The 17,083-nt window shown below is 43.9% G+C and overlaps 1 protein-coding gene across 1 annotated transcript; it reads left to right on the top strand.

The window, feature by feature from the left end:
* The first annotated feature begins 1,507 nt into the window (after positions 1–1,507).
* On the top strand, positions 1,508–6,698 carry LOC133884357 (1-deoxy-D-xylulose-5-phosphate synthase 1, chloroplastic-like). Its single transcript, XM_062323733.1, has 8 exons — positions 1,508–1,912; positions 2,057–2,353; positions 2,523–2,945; positions 4,243–4,516; positions 4,596–4,903; positions 4,993–5,274; positions 5,379–5,663; positions 5,762–6,698. Exons 1-8 carry the CDS (start codon positions 1,793–1,795, stop codon positions 5,921–5,923), a joined length of 2,151 nt encoding a protein of 716 aa, XP_062179717.1. The 5' UTR covers positions 1,508–1,792; the 3' UTR covers positions 5,924–6,698.
* Positions 6,699–17,083: the final 10,385 nt, after the last annotated feature.

The raw sequence follows: 17,083 nt of genomic DNA, 5'->3' as shown, positions 1-17,083 counted from the left end.
CATTAATGACAGGTGACAACTATTACCTGTCAATAATGTTGTCACTAATAACCGATCAAAATCCCATAAAGTGTTTGAGATTCCGACCAGTCATTAGTAACAGGTAACAACTATTACCTATCATTAATGACTTTTACATTAGTGACAGATCATAGTTGTCACCCGTTACTAATGACTGGTCCCAGCACTACGTGACCCAGAGGCTATCTTTTGTGACGTGTATCATTTCTACCCGTCACTAATGACTCTGTTATTAATGATGGGCTTTTATGTGATGCGTCACTACGGTCTTTAGTGATGAATGATTTCCTCTCCCATCAATAATGATATACCATTAGTGATAGGTCTTGGTTGGATCCTATCTCAGGATTACATTAGTGATGAGTCGTTATTAGACCTATTACTAATAGAACATGAATGATAATTTCTGAACAGCTGTCACTGATATATTGTTTTCTATGTTGATTCCTTACTTAGTGGTTTTTAAGGCTTCGTGAGGAGTAGAGTAGAAGAAGCAAAGAGAGAGAAAAGTAGGACGAAGACACTACGCCGAATATGGATTTTATGTGAAAATAAACAAAGTTATACTTACATGAAATTTATCAATCTTTGTTGTATGTCTAATGGAACAAAGAATTCAGATACAGAGCCATGCATTTTCTTTTATATGAAGAAAGTACAATTTCTGATCTCTATATCACTAAGATGTTAAGGATATATATTTTTCCTTTTATGGGTGAATTTAGAAAATACCACCACAAAGATTATCAAAGTTGAAAAATATCATCGGTTTCTCTATGATATATCCTCATAGCTGATGATATTTTTCAATATAAACACCTTTAAAATGGTATCATCTAATTTTTCCTCTTATAAATGTAAAGATTCGTGCCAACTCTAAGACTCAAACCCGGTGGACATAGATGGAATTTATCGATTCGTTTAGCTTTTGGACACCTGCTAAATAAAATTTAGCAAGTCAAATACACCGTTCTAAATTATAATGTGTACTGATTTCAAAAAAAAAAAACACTAAAGGATTTGTGTAATCCAATTCCAACCGTACAATTATAAAAGAATACACCTCGTCACACAATTGAGCCGAGCAATTCAGCTAGCTGCTACATATGCATCTGATAAAGATGTCTAGGACAAAACTTGGGCTAACGAGCAACAGTAACCGGTACAAATCTTCTATCAATTTGCGTCTAGGCACTGCACTCGCTATTTTCATATTTGTGATTTTCCTTCTAGTTCTAATAAAAATCCTCACATGTACACCCTCTTTCCTCCTCTTCATAATTGATATTTCTATGGTTTTATCTTATCCCATATTATCCTCTCGTGATACTTTGTTGAGCTGGCCCAATGGGGTGCTAGGTTGGTAGGACACCCATTGCTCTCACTCGCCCTGGCTGCTCGATGTGCTTGAGCACTTGCCGCTGCAGCCACACGCGAATGAATTCCAGCCACACGCGTGGCCGTGGCCTCTTCCCCACCTGCGTGGTCACCCACACTTCCCTCTATCGCCATCCCACAACACCTAATCACCCAGCCGCACTACTCTATAGGTACTTCACGAGCGACTCCTCACTCTCCCCCCTTCACACTTTCCAGCTTCCAAATCCCCCACCATTTTTGCACTCTGCATGCTGTTGGTGCCACTCTTAGCTAGCAGAAGCTTGCCACTTGCATTTGAGTTATTTGAGACATTGAGACGCTAGGTTTGATTTGTTCCTAAGGAAGGAGGAGGCGTGAGCTGTTGCAATCTCGAGGAGGAGGGGAGGAAGCAATGGCGCTCTCGGCGTTCTCTGTTCCGAGGGGCTTTCTCGGCGTGCCGCCTCAGGACCCCCATTTCGCTCCTGCCGTCGAGCTCCATGTCCACAAGCAGCTCCAGGCCAAGCCTCTCAAGGTCAGCATCCTCGTCTCTGCTCTACACGTGCTTAGTTGTCTGCTGTGTGCATCAATTGTCGTTTCAGTTCCAGCTCGAGAGAGCTAATTGTTTAAACTCTGGTTACTTTGCTGTTGGTGCTGCATTCCTGAATGGTGTCTGCAGCCTAGGAGGAGGTCGTCGTGTGTCTCGGCGTCGCTGTCGGAGCGGGAGGCGGAGTACTACTCGCAGCGACCGCCCACGCCGCTGCTGGACACCATCAACTACCCCATCCACATGAAGAACCTGTCCGTGAAGGAGCTGCGGCAGCTCGCCGACGAGCTCCGCTCCGACGTCATCTTCCACGTCTCCAAGACTGGCGGCCACCTCGGGTCCAGCCTGGGCGTGGTGGAGCTCACCGTAGCGCTGCACTACGTCTTCAACGCGCCGCAGGACCGCATCCTCTGGGACGTCGGCCACCAGGTACGCTCGTGACACGTACACGTCACACCAATGCGCTGATTGGCGACGTCGGATAGAGCCCAGCCGGCGATGCGGCATGGCACCGCTTCGGATAACGTGCGCGCCATGTGAGGTTGCCGGGCAGCTCGCGGAACGGACAATCATTCGGGTTTTGTTTATTCGCATGCAGACGTACCCGCACAAGATCCTGACGGGGCGGCGCGACAAGATGCCGACGATGCGGCAGACCAACGGCCTGGCGGGCTTCACCAAGCGCGCCGAGAGCGAGTACGACTGCTTCGGCACGGGCCACAGCTCCACCACTATCTCCGCGGCGCTCGGGATGGCGGTCGGGAGGGACCTGAAGGGCGGGAAGAACAACGTGGTGGCGGTGATCGGCGACGGGGCCATGACGGCCGGGCAGGCGTACGAGGCCATGAACAACGCCGGGTACCTCGACTCCGACATGATCGTGATCCTGAACGACAACAAGCAGGTATCGCTGCCGACGGCGACTCTCGACGGGCCCGTGCCGCCGGTGGGCGCGCTCAGCAGCGCACTCAGCAAGGTGCAGTCAAGCAGGCCTCTCAGGGAGCTCAGGGAGGTGGCTAAGGTACGCCCGCACAAATGTTCAACGCCACAGTACACTTGATAGTCCGGTTAGGCACGTTACAAGTAGTGGTGCAGATAACATGGCTGAAATTACGACTGTCATGGCAATGGATCTCTGAAATGATAAGGATTAATTCGTGCACTTTCAAATTGAAACTCATTTTGGAAATCGATTGGTAAATGGTACTCCCTCTAATTATAAATATAGGTCGTTTTAGTCTCCTCAACTATTCTCTAAATATAAATCATTCTCAAACTTTTATGCATTTTTTTTTCTCTTCTTACCTTTATTTAATAAATACTATCACTCTCATAAATAAATGAGTTATTTTTTTCAATGCAAAATAAATAAAAAGCAACAAAATTATTTGATCTACTTTTTTAATTTTTATGTATAAATCTAAAATAATCTATATTTACAATCGAAGGGAGTACGAAACTAGCAGCACACGCGTCAGCATCACCATGACGCGCGCTTGGAACTTGTTAACCATAAGTTTTTTGGATGCTTGCACGTCCGCGCCAAAATAAGCCGCGTCAGATGCAGGGTGACGTGCTCTAATCTTCATCTAGCTGGCATGCCTGGATATGTCCACCGGGAATGGCGACGCGATCTATATTAGAAATCTGGATTCCAGTACTGTCCACTACCCCATCTTGTTTTAACAAAGCAGCTAAAGGATGTAGCTCAACAACGGACAGCCAGAATCATACTGATATTCTAATCCCAGCGAGCTTTGACTCGAATGATAATTTATCACGTCTCAAAAAATCAAATTTGATTCATACATCCCCAAGTCAGTCATTGAAATTGCTTTTCATAGTTGTTCTATTCAATCCAATCATTCCTATATTTAATCCAATCAATCCTATCATAGTATTTTGTTTCATCTTCATTTTTCAATATAGTATAATTTTGTTTATGTCCGGTAGCACACCTACCGATAAGCAGAAACTGATCATTATAAGGCTCTTGCTCGAGTTTACGCCCAAAGCTCAAGGGGAGATCCTAAGAGTTAAGACAAACTCATTTCTATAAGTCTCGTCCTTTCAAGATATGAAAGGTTTAGCCACACATTCGCAGAGCATACAATCCATCTTTTCCCATACCAAGGAAAAACCAAAACCAAATCACATCTTAGTGTTGCTGGCCACACTTGAAGTTTTGTACTGGGTGTGGTCTTAAAACTTTCCTATTTTAGGCTCAAGTGGCCCATTATTGTTGGGCCGAGAAGGATTACAAAAGAAACGGCCCAGTCTGTCAACTCTGGCTGACCATTTTGTGCGTGCGCGTCCAGGGAGTGACGAAGCAGATCGGCGGGTCGGTGCACGAGCTGGCGGCGAAGGTGGACGAGTACGCCCGCGGCATGATCAGCGGCCCCGGCTCGACGCTGTTCGAGGAGCTCGGCCTCTACTACATCGGCCCCGTGGACGGCCACAACATCGACGACCTCATCACCATCCTCAACGACGTCAAGAGCACCAAGACCATCGGCCCCGTGCTCATCCACGTGGTCACCGAGAAAGGCCGCGGCTACCCCTACGCCGAGCGAGCCGCCGACAAGTACCACGGTAAGTTTGTAATGCGAGTCGTCTTGTTGGATAATACGGGAATGTCGTGTGTGATTTTTGTTTGGTTTGATGCACTCAGGTGTCGCCAAGTTCGACCCGGCCACGGGGACGCAGTTCAAGTCCCCCGCCAAGACGCTGTCCTACACCAACTACTTCGCCGAGGCGCTCATCGCCGAGGCGGAGCAGGACAGCAAGATCGTCGCCATCCACGCGGCCATGGGGGGCGGCACGGGGCTCAACTACTTCCTCCGCCGCTTCCCGAACCGGTGCTTCGACGTCGGGATCGCCGAGCAGCACGCCGTGACCTTCGCGGCCGGCCTGGCCTGCGAGGGGCTCAAGCCGTTCTGCGCCATCTACTCGTCGTTCCTGCAGCGAGGCTATGACCAGGTGCGAACCGTGTGCCATTCTTCACACCGGTTGCTCGTTTCTTCTTCTGTGCGATCCTTGACGCCGTTACCGTTGACGTGGCGGTGCAGGTCGTGCACGACGTGGATCTCCAGAAGCTCCCGGTGAGGTTCGCCATGGACAGGGCCGGGCTCGTCGGCGCGGACGGGCCGACCCACTGCGGGGCGTTCGACGTCACGTACATGGCGTGCCTGCCGAACATGGTTGTCATGGCCCCGTCCGACGAGGCCGAGCTCTGCCACATGGTCGCCACGGCCGCGGCCATCGACGACCGCCCGTCCTGCTTCCGCTACCCGAGAGGCAACGGCATTGGCGTCCCGTTGCCGCCCAATTACAAAGGCGTTCCCCTTGAGGTACGTGTCCGGTATCCATGATCTCTTGCACCGATTTAATCGAAAAAATGATCTCTTTTACTGATCAGCAAAATGTGTTTGACTGAACGATGTTCAATTCGCAGGTTGGCAAAGGGAGGATTCTTCTGGAGGGAGACCGGGTTGCGTTGCTGGGGTACGGATCGGCGGTTCAGTACTGCCTAGCCGCCGCGTCCCTTGTGGAGCGCCACGGTCTCAAGGTCAGCGTCGCCGACGGCAGGTTCTGCAAGCCGTTGGACCACGGCCTGATCAGGAGCCTGGCCAAGTCCCACGAGGTGCTCATCACAGTGGAGGAAGGGTCGATCGGAGGTTTCGGCTCGCACGTCGCCCAGTTCATGGCCCTCGATGGCCTTCTTGACGGCAAACTAAAGGTAACTTAAGTCACCTGACAAGATCATCCCTCCCTTCATTGCGAAATGCGGAGCCGCATTGACTGACTAACGGGCGAATTCGACTTTGGGTGGTGCAGTGGCGGCCGCTGGTGCTTCCAGACAGGTACATCGACCATGGATCCCCGGCGGATCAGCTGGCTGAGGCTGGGCTCACACCATCGCACATTGCCGCGACGGTGTTCAACATCCTGGGGCAGAACAGGGAAGCCCTTGCTATCATGTCGGTGCTGAATGCGTAGGACATGCTTGTCAGCACACTGGTGAAGATACTACCAAGACAGCGATTGCATCTAGAGCACAGGAATCCAAAGGAGAAGAAACTTTGATAGAATGGACTGACAAGCGGAAAGTGAAGCTCAACTCGTGTTACATCGGTAGTGAATGAGGCATGTGAAGAAGCCCGGCTCGTGAGGCCTGTAAACGTTGAGCCCAACTTCTTGTACGTGAGGAAGGGGTTATGAATATTTGGTGTGGGGTTTAGGACATATCAGCTAGGTGGACAATAGGCAGGCCGGTGGAGGCATTGGCGGCAGCGTGGTGGCGATCCCTGCGAGTGTGGCACGGCGGCGGTGGCTGTCATCACACAAACTAACTAGGTGGATCAATTTGTTGCCCATACTGAGACAGTCGATGCGCCCCATGAAGAGAAGCCTGTTGACTTCATCAAGACGTCGTCCCTTGCTCATCTGGGGGATTCCGAAATTTCGACGGCCTCTGGGTCGAGGCCACCACTCTAAACCACTACACCAGAGATCAGGTACTGGAGTCGTCATGACTCTGGTACCTCCTTCGGTCACAAGTGCGTACAGACACCAAATTTTTCCCCGGTCCCTTTTTCATCAGAAGTATCTCGTAGGTCAGGATTTTCATCAATGGCTCTTGGTTTGGGTTTAGCTTTTCCGCAAGTCAATTTTCCACAATTTGATGGTGCTAACCCAAAGCTGTGGAAGAAACGTTGTGAGACTTTTTTTGAGTTGTATGTCATACCTTCTGATATGTGGGTTCGTTTAGCCACGATGCACTTTGTTGGTCCTACAGCCTTTTGGTTACAACCTGTAGAACATCGAGTGCCAAACATGAGTTGTGAGGAGTTAGGCTCTGTGTTGTCCACTAGGTTTGGCAAAGATCAATATAATCATCTCATCCGATAGTTTTTTCATATTAACCAGTTAGGATCTGTTTCAGAGTATATTGAACAGTTCGATAATCTTGTGCATCAATTGTTAGCTCATGATGAAAATCTGAATTCACTAGTGCTTACCAATAGATTTGTAGATGGTCTCAAAGAGGATATTAGATCAGTTGTTATTATTCAACGACCCCAAGATTTGGACACTGCGAGTTCCCTTGCTCTTTTACATGAGGATGTTCTTCATCACAATGCTTGACGAGACAATTGCAAGATGGATGTTTTTTCTTATAGCAAGACTTCCCTGAAAGCACCAGCTCTACCTCCACCATTACCTCCATCTATCAGAAATGCTACTACTATAGGCCTAGATGACAGAAGAACAAATGATGCCAGTAGAAACCTAAGAGGTGCAGATTGATTGGCTTATTTGAAGGCATACATAAGATACAAAAGGGTTATGCTACACCTGTGGCGAAAGATGGAGTCATAATCATAAATGTTCAACATCAGTTCCTTTACATATGGTGGAAGAAATGTGGGCATTAGTAGGTGAGGCAGATCATGGCTTTGCTGCAGATCTCAAAGAACAGAGTGAAGCACCTCTTGCTGATGAGCAAGTCTTAGCAATCTCTAAGCAAGCAGTTGATGGTATTGAAGGTGGCATAACAATCAGGTTGCACGGCTATGTGCAGAATCAAGAGGTCTTGATGTTAGTTGATTCTGGTAGCTCTTCAAGCTTTATCAACAGTCATCTGATGGTGAAGATGGCAGGTGTTCAGAAATTAACACAGCCACTCAAAGTGAAGATTGCAGATGGTTGTATAAAATTGTATTATTTTCAGATTTCTAGTTGTAGTTGGTTATGCCAAGGCAATACATTTTACACTGACTTGATGGTGCTTCCCCTTGGTTAGAGTTACGTAGTCCCATGGATGTTCACTCGGCTTGCAAGAGAATGTCATTCATGTATAGAGACAACCGGATAACACTGCAGGGAATATTGCCTATACTTGATCACTGTCAGCCAATCTCCTGTGAGCAATTGGATTCTTTACTCATGCTGGATGGTGTGGTTCAGATGTTAGAGTTATACTCAATAATTGACTTAGCTGCTGAAACTCTTGATTGTCCCCTCTACAAGCCTTATTGGCAGAATTTGCTGTAGTTTTCTCTGAGCCTAAACGACTTCCTCCTAAAAGACCTTATGGCCTGACAATACCTCTTCTACCTGGCGCACAACCTTTTAGGCTCCAGCCATATAGATACAAACCACAACAAAAAGATGAGATTGAAAAGCAAGTACAAGAAATATTGCAGAACAGTATTATCCAGCATAGTTCTAGCCCATTTGCATCTTCAGTGCTATTGGTGAAGAAGAAAACAGGAGAGTGGCAGCTTTGTGTAGATTTTAGAAAGCTTAATGCATATACTATCAAAAACAATCCCATGCTATTGGTGGATGAAATTCTCAATGAATTGTCAGGAGAAACAATTTTCTCCAAGCTTGACCATAGGGCAGGATTTTATTAGCTAAGAATCAAGGAAGGTGATGAATTCAAAATAGCCTTCCAAACTCACAATGACCATTATGAGTACAAGGTAGTGCCTTTTGGCCTTACAGGTGCCAACTTGTTTTCAAGGCACTATGAATCATGTGCTTGCACCTTTTGTTGAGAAAGTGTGTAGTGGTATTCATAGATGATATCCTAGTTTGTAGCAAATCAATTGGAGGAACAATTAGTGCATTTGAAACAAGTTTTCACCCTCTTACTCAAACATCAATTACATCTGAAGCTGTCCAAGTGTGCCTTTGCACAATCTATATTAGAGTTCCTTGGTCATGTTATTAGTGATAAAGGGGTTACTACTAATCCAACTAAGATAAACATTGTCAAAAATTGGCCTACACCAAGTTGTGTCAAGGATATCAGAAGTTTTCTAGGAATGGCTGGTTATTATAGAAAATTTGTGCAAAATTTTGGCATTATCAACAAACCACTAACCAACATGCTCAAGAAAGGTCAGTTGTTTGTTTGGAATGAAGAAGCTCAGTAAGCATTTTTAGCTCTTAAAGATGCTTTAATTTCTGCTCCAGTTCTGACATTACCAAATTTTCACAAACAATTTGTTATTGACATTGATACTAGTGAAAAAGGGATATGGGTTGTTCTTCAATAGGAAGGCCATCCTATAAAATTCATCAACAAAGCATTAGGCCCTAAAAATCAAGGGTTATCAACATATGAAAAAGAATATTTGGCTATTCTTTATGCTATTCAGCAATGGTGATCTTATATCCAGCATGCTAGGTTTCTAATAAGGACATATTAGAAGAGTTTAACTCATCTTGATGATCAGAGATTGACTACACCATGGCAACACAAGGCCTTCACAAAGTTACTTGGCTTACAGTATAAAATAGTATACAAAAAAAGGCTTAGATAACAAAGCCTTTTATGCTCTTTCTAGAAGGTCAAATATCAGTGAGGATACTGAAGGTTGAAATGTTTGCAGTTTCTATCAGTGAACCGGTTTGGTTAGAGGAGGTTGTGCAGGGGTACCAACAAGATAAATAATCTCTGAAGCTCTTGACAGAACTAGTAGTAGGCAAGAAATTGGATCATTTTGCTCTGCGAGATGGCATTATCAGGTTTAAAGGAAGAGTTTGGTTGGGTAACAATGATAGTCTTCAACTGAAAGTGATGGAAGCCTTGCATTCTAGTGCTTTAGGGGGCCACTCTGGTTATCCAGTAACATATAGACAAAATAAATCTTTATTTGCCTAGCCTTTTCTTAAGAAGAAAAGTGCATGACTTTGTGATACAGTATGACATCTGTCCGCAGGCTAAACCAGAAAGGGTCAAGTACCCTGGGTCCTTCAACCTCTTTCTGTGCTTGAGCAAGCTTGGCAGGTAATATCTATGGATTTTATTGAAGACCTCCCTACATCACATCATTATAACTGCATTTTGGTGGTAGTGAATAAGTTCTCAAACTATCCTCATTTTGTTCCATTAGCACATCCATTTTTTGCCTTCACTGTTTCCCAAGCTTATATGCACCACATCTTTAAGTTGTATGGATTGCCTCAAGCTATAATCTCAGATAGAGAAAAAGGTTTTACTAGTAACTTATGGCAAGAATTGTTCAAAGTTACTGGAACACAACTTCAGATGAGTAGTGCTTACCATCCCCAAACAGATGGGCAAATAGAGAGAGTTAATCATTGCCTAGAAGCATATTTGAGATGCTTTGTTCAAGCTTGCCCAAAACAATGGTTTAAATGGCTCTCATTAGCAGAATTTTGGTATAATACATGTTATCATTCATGTCTTGGTAAAACTCCATTCGAGGTGTTATATGGCCATCATCCTAAGCACTTTGGTATTGATTCTGTTGAACATTGTGCTATTCCTGATCTGTCTGAATGGTTGACCGAGCATCACAAAATGACCCAACTGTTGCAACAGCAGTTACAACGAGCTCAACAGTGCATGAAGTTCCAAGCTGACAAGAACAGAACCGAAAGACAATTCGAGGTGGGGGACTGTGTTTACTTGAAGTTACAACCCTATGTCCAGGCTTCGGTTGCTAACAGAGCCAACTGCAAGCTATCTTTGTGCTATTTTGGGCCATATTAGATTGTGCAAAAGATAAATGCAATGGCTTATAAGTTACAACTTCCAGATTCTAGCTCAGTTCATCCTATATTTCATGTATCATAGTTACAACGAGCTGTGGGCGCCAAGGAAAAGGTCAGTGCTCACATTCCTCATCCTGATCTCGATTTACATTTTCCTATCTCTATATTAGATCGTCGTCTCTATCGTCGGCTGGGGCATGTAATTCCTCAAATTTTGGTGCATTGGTCTAGATGGTCTGAGTCCATGGCAACGTGGGAAGATGAAGCAGCATTGAAGATCAAGTTTCCTCATGCACCAGTTTGGGGTCAAGTCGGTTCTCAAGGAGGGAGGGATGTTAGCACACCTGGTGAAGATGCTACCAAGACGGCGGCTGCATCTGGAGCGCAAGAATCCAAAGGAGAAGAAGCTTTTACAGAACGGGCTGACAAGAGGAAGGTGAAGCCCAACCCGTGTTACTTCGGTAGTGAGTAGGGCATGTGAAGAAGTCCAGCCCGTGAGGCCTCTAAACGTTGATCCCAACTTCTTTTACATGAGGAAGGGGTTATGAATGCTTGGCGTGGGGTTTAGGACAGATCAGCTAGGTGGACAACAGGCAAGCCAGTGAAGGTGTTGCCAGCGGCGTGGTGGCAATCCCGGCGAGTGTGGCACGGTGGCGATGGCTGTAATCACACAAACTACCTAGCTCATACTCTTGATACTCTCACAATGTTGTGATTCGTGCCTATAGAGATGCTTGTACATTTGGTCAGTACTCAGTAGATGTCGCAGGGAGAGTACTCCACGTTGGATATAGATCTTGGTGAAACAATGATGGCTCTAATTCTTTATTCTGGCATCAAGTACACATTTTGCTCTTACAGTAATACTTGTGAACGGGCGTCCCGCGCATTGGACGCTTCATCCTTTGATTCTTTTCCCCGCACACTTCTTCCTCCTCCGGAGTTGCTATGCAAATCTCGTGACCAACCGATTTCGCGAAGTTTATGACTTTTGGACATAACTTTTCAAATAGTTTAGACAAATTTAAACTTTCAAACTTTATAGGTTAGGATAGGAACCTCAGGCGTTCTCTATGTTGGGCATCCACATGGGCCTCTCCTATCCTCTTTCATGTCTAATTCTTGTTGCTCAATACTGTGGAGGAAGCCCTTGCGTTGTGTCCCCAGTCGAGGTTTCCATTCTACCCATGGTCAAGTGTGTCATGAAGTATATCGACAATCAGCCAGAGATCAAGCAACATAAATTTTGGTCTGTCATAGGGGAAGAATTTTTTTCTGTCGTTTTTCTTTTAGGAACATTGCACAAAAAGATCTAGACTGGATCAGGCTCCGATTCCTTTTTTTTCTCTCTCGATCAAAGCACATATGAATGTACTACATAGATCCTACTTAATTGAGGGAGCATGCATGCATGAATGCTTATTTGATACTGTTTGTGGTACTTTTTTTTTTTTGGAACTTACTTTGTGATATTTTCTAGTCTCTATGTAATGGGAGAATGGGTCAGTGTGGCACTGGATCTGGTGCTGCCTAATGTGGACTGATCAAACTGGGATGCTGATTGATTCCTTTCATCTGAGATAAGAGCATGAGCATCACGACATAATTTGTTAGTAACCAGCCCATGGCACCAATAATTTGGATAGAGAAACAAGAGCACAAGGTCGGCAGAGTAAAGTTCCTTGAGCCAGTCCTCAGGCAGCCAATCCAGGTTCGAGCCCCAGCAGTTGCCCCAGAGGCGCTCTCTCATCCCTCTGTTGCTGTGAGGGTGTGGGCCTTCATAATGAAAAAAAGAGAGCAAAAGGTCGGCAGAGTAAAGAAGGAGCACGTACTTAGCGCACGAATCCTATGGGCGATGGAGAGATGGTCTGCACAGCTATTGTGTATGCGTATGCGACAACTATCTACAATGATCATATGCAAAATGATCTGTTAGAGCATAATCATCGTCTTAGAGGCATAATTACCAGCCCTAAACATGAACACCCTAATACGGAAGCGTGAGCATCATACCAGAGCCTGTGGACTCCATGTAGTGCAGGTGATGCCTTGGTGCAGAGAGATGAGATGTGGTGCAGAGGGTTGGTGTAGGTGTACACATCGGTGTAGATGATCATTGGATTGACGATGAAGTTGTAGCAGTGGATGCTGGCGTGGTGAAGAGGGTCGGTGCAGTCACGGGGGCAACCTTCGACCAATTCATAGTGCCCTTATGATCGTGAGGGTCTAGATGTGTTAGGGTTAGGTAGAACCACATGAGAACTAGTCATCCTGGCGCCAACACCTCCCCTTTATATTGTGGCACTGCACGGGTCGGGACCACAACCAATTGTTAGTTACTCCACCGATCAAGGTACGTGGTGGGGACGGATTCCCCCTCATCCTCTCGGTTCTGTTAGCTAGGGTACGTTAGGTGGGCTAGGATCAATTCCAACATTCTTCCCCTTGATCGTAAGATTAACATCATAAGCTTACTCTCAATAAAAATAGCACACCAATGCAAAATGTTACAATGCCCAATAAAATGTCACTGAAATCCATATACCTATAGTGTACCGCTCTATCTCGAAATGGATATCCGTTATGTTTAATAGGAGTTGGTTTACTGTATGGTCATCTTATCCAAAATCATAGGCTTTCCAGTAACCCTATGACGACAACATGATCACAAAAAATATGATGTGGTAAGCTTTTAGTGAGCGGATCCTCAATCATTGACTTAGTACTTATATGCTTGACACTAATTATTTAATCCTGAATTTTTTCTTTCACAACATGATACTTAATGTCGATGTGTTTAGCAGCATCACTTGACTTTTTGTTACTCGTATACAAAAGTGCGGGTTTTGATTATCGTAGTATAACGTAAGTGATTTTGAAATGTTGTCTACCACTCTTAATCCCGAGATAAAGTTCTTTAGTCATACAGTATGCCCGATATCCTCATTACATACTACAAACTCAACTTGCATCGTTGACGATATCGTATGTGTCTATTTGGAGCTTTTCCACGAGATGGCTCCTCACGCGAGGGTGAAGATATAACCAGACGTGGATTTCTTAGTATCTACACACCCCGCAAAATCTGCATCCAAATAACATACAACTTTAAGGTTATTGGATTTTCTAAATATGAGCATATAGTGCTTAGTGCTTTACAAATAGCTAAGGACTTTCTTAACGGCTTTCCAGTGGTCCAGACCTAGATTTAACTGATATCTGTCAAGAATCCTGGTCATAAAAGCTAAGTCAGGACGCATACATACTTGAGCTTATATAATGCTTCCAACAGCTGAAGCATAATGAACTGACTTCATCTGATCAACTTCATATTGGTTTCTCGGACATTGAAATATCCCAAACTTATCATCCTTTACAACAGGAGCAAGCGTGGCAGAGCACTTATGCATATTGTATTTCTTCAGTACTTTATCAATGTATACCTTTTGAGATAAACTTAATACTCTTTTGGACCTATCTTAGTGAATCTCAATGCAAAGAATGTAAGAAGCTTCACCGAGATTCTTCATATCAAAATTAGAGGAGGAAAATCTCTTAGTCTCAAACAACGTAAGCTTATCGCTGCTGGCCAATAAGATATCATTCACATAAAAAACTAAGATGGTGAATTCCCCCCTTTAAACTTTACATAAATGCAGTTATCAACTTTATTTTCTTTAAAGACAAAATTTCTAATGACTTTGTCAAACTTCAGATATCACTGCCTAGATGTTTGCTTTAGACCATAAATTGATTTCTTAAGGTGACATCCCATATGTTCCTTGCCTTCCACGACAAAACCTTCCGATTGAGCTGTGTAAACTTTTTCTTCTAAGTCACTATTAAGAAATATCGTCTTAACATCCATCTGATGTAGCTCTAGATTATAATGAGCCTCAAGCACCATAATTATTCTGAAGGAATCTTTAGTTGATACAGGAGAGAAAAATTGATTATAGTCAATCTCTTCTCTTTGCGAGAAGCCTTTTGCTACAAGCCTTGTTTTGAACCTTTCGATGTTCCCCTTAGAGTCATTATTGCTTTTGTGGACCTATTTTATAGCCTATTGTTTAGCTCCGACAAGGATTTCTACTAGGTCCTACACATCATTATAGCTTATAGATTTTAATTCGTCCTTCATAACATTAAGCCACTCAGGAGAATGCTCACTCATCATAACCTCTTTATATGAGTTGGGATATTTTGTCTTCTCTATAGCATTAGCATCCTCATTCATATAGACAACATAATCGTTCAAGATAACATGTCTCTTATCACGTTGTGATCTCCTGATCGGTTCATTAGGCACTGCATGACCAGGAGTGGATACTACTAAGGCTCATCATTAGTTGCATCTTTAGGAACTCCAGATACCTCAACATGGGGTGCACTGATGTTATTTTGTACTAAAGGCGCAACCACCTGGGGCATAGGGACGTAGGGCTCTTGAATTAGTGGTGCAAAACATAAATCTGCTTCTCCTTGAGATCAACTTCCCTAGGCTCCAGATCCCTGTTCCCAAGAGATACAACGTGCTTTGTTTCTACGAACTTAGTGATCATATCTGGATAGAAAAAGCGATACCCCTTTGATCTTTTGGGATACCCGATGAAGTGACAATTATATGTCTTTAGATATAATTTCCCAATATGTGAATTAAATACTTTAGCTTCAATAGGGAAATCCCACATGCGTAGATACTTTAAAATGGGCTTTCTCCCAATCCATAATTTGTAAGGTGTTTTTGGGACTGATTTACTAGGAACCTGATTAAGAATATGTGTGTGACTTTCTTAAGTTCATTCATCCACAATCCAATTGGTAAACTAGAATAACTGAGCATACTTCGCATCATATCCATAAGTGTGAGGTTTCATTGCTCAGCTACCTCGCTCTGCTGAGGTTCACTAGGTGTAAAATATTGGGCTATTATGCTATTTTACTGAAGGAATCTGGCAAAGGGACTAGAGATTTTCCTGTAAGGGGCATATCTCCCATAATACTCTCTCCCCCGATCCAATCTTACTACTTTAATCTTCAGGTTGTGCTGATTTTGTACCTTAGCCTTAAATATCTTAAATTTATTGAGAGACCCAGATCAATCCTTAATGGGTAGATATAGCCATAACGGAACAAATCATCAGTGAAGGTAATGAATGAATCAAAACTATCTATTGATGTAATAGGAAAAGGACCGCATATGTCCGTGTGAATTAATTCTAATAATCCTATGCTCCGAGTGGCCATATTCTTTATTTGCTTAACGTATTTTCCTTTAATGCAATCTGTGCAGTGGTCAGGGTCAGAGAAGTCTATGTGTTAGAGAATCTCTTCCTTTATGAGACGCTCTATTCTCGGCCTCGAAATGTAGCATAAACGACAATGGCACAGTTTTAAAGAAGTCTCATTAATTGCACTTCTCTTTCTCTTGTTACTTACATAAAAAACATTCAAAGATACCTATGATTCATTCAGAGGAAGCATATAAAGTTTGTTTCTTATCAAATAGCAAGACCAATAACATCTTAATTAATATTAATAACACACTTGTTATCTCCAAAGTTACAATGGAAACCATTATCTTGAACATATAAATTGAAATGAGATTCCTCCTCATGAAAGAAACATAAACTACATTATTAAGTCTAAGAGTGAAGCCACTATGAAGAACTAAGGGAAGTGATTCGACAACTTCAACTTCAGCTTCCATCACTTTGGCCACTCTAAGACTTTGTCCCCCCCCCCCCCCCCTCTTTTTAGTGTTCTCCTGGTAAGGAATCCCTGTAAGGAGTTGATAACATCCACAGTGGCACCTGAGTCAATCCACCAGGAATTAAAGGAGAGATCAGCATAAAGAGATTCATCAATGAACGTTATTAAATCATTACCCTTTCTTGCGAGCCACTTTAGGAAACCAACGTAGTTTTTTTGGTAGTGTCCCTTCTTGTGGCAGAAGTGGCATAAATCATCCTCAGATTCTTGAGTGGTAGGACCAGGAGGAACATGTGCCTTGGGCGCCCTCTGCACTACCTTGTCGTGCTTAGTGATGAAATGCAATTTTTTCTTAAACTTAAAAGCCCCTTAGAATTTCCTTTTGTTCTTGGGGCTGCTAACGTGATGCACAAAGTCTTTCTTTTCAGCTCTCAACCTCTTCTCCTCTTGGACACACATTGCGTACAAGTCGCTCATGATCCACTTCTCATTTTGAGTGTTGTAGTTGATCTTAAAATGAGTGAATTCAGGAGGAAGAGAGGTTACAATGAAATGGACAAAAAAAATCCTCAAAGATCTCCATGTCCATGCCCTTAAGCTTGCCAGCCATGTATGTCATCATCATGATGCGCTCTCTTATGTTGTCGGACCCATCATACTTAATGCTTAAAAGTCTAAGAATGAGTGTACTAGCATAAACCTTAGAGGCACATTTGAATTGCTCCTCCACGTATGCTAAGTACGTCTTAGCTATATCGGAGTCAGGGATTGCTCCCCTTATCCCAACAGAGATGTAATTCTTCATAACCATCAGAGGAAAATGGTACAACCGCTCCCACTTCTCAGTAGTTGCCTCATAATTTTTCTTAAGTTCATCATTGTTCTCCGCGCAAATGGCAAGAGCAGTGGGAG

Source organism: Phragmites australis, chromosome 11 (genome assembly GCF_958298935.1).
Source record: "Phragmites australis chromosome 11, lpPhrAust1.1, whole genome shotgun sequence".
In the NCBI taxonomy this organism is placed as follows: domain Eukaryota; kingdom Viridiplantae; phylum Streptophyta; class Magnoliopsida; order Poales; family Poaceae; genus Phragmites; species Phragmites australis.
The sequence above is the reverse complement of the archived record's forward strand: the minus strand, read 5'-3'. Positions and strand labels throughout refer to the sequence as shown.

Bases quoted from the DNA above. Each gene is read 5' to 3' on its own strand.
- LOC133884357 (XM_062323733.1), top strand. From the start codon at position 1,793: ATGGCGCTCTCGGCGTTCTCTGTTCCGAGGGGCTTTCTCGGCGTGCCG. The intron at 5,275-5,378 runs GTACGTGTCCGG...TTCAATTCGCAG, and splicing joins ACAAAGGCGTTCCCCTTGAG to GTTGGCAAAGGGAGGATTCT. The intron at 5,664-5,761 runs GTAACTTAAGTC...TGGGTGGTGCAG, and splicing joins TTCTTGACGGCAAACTAAAG to TGGCGGCCGCTGGTGCTTCC.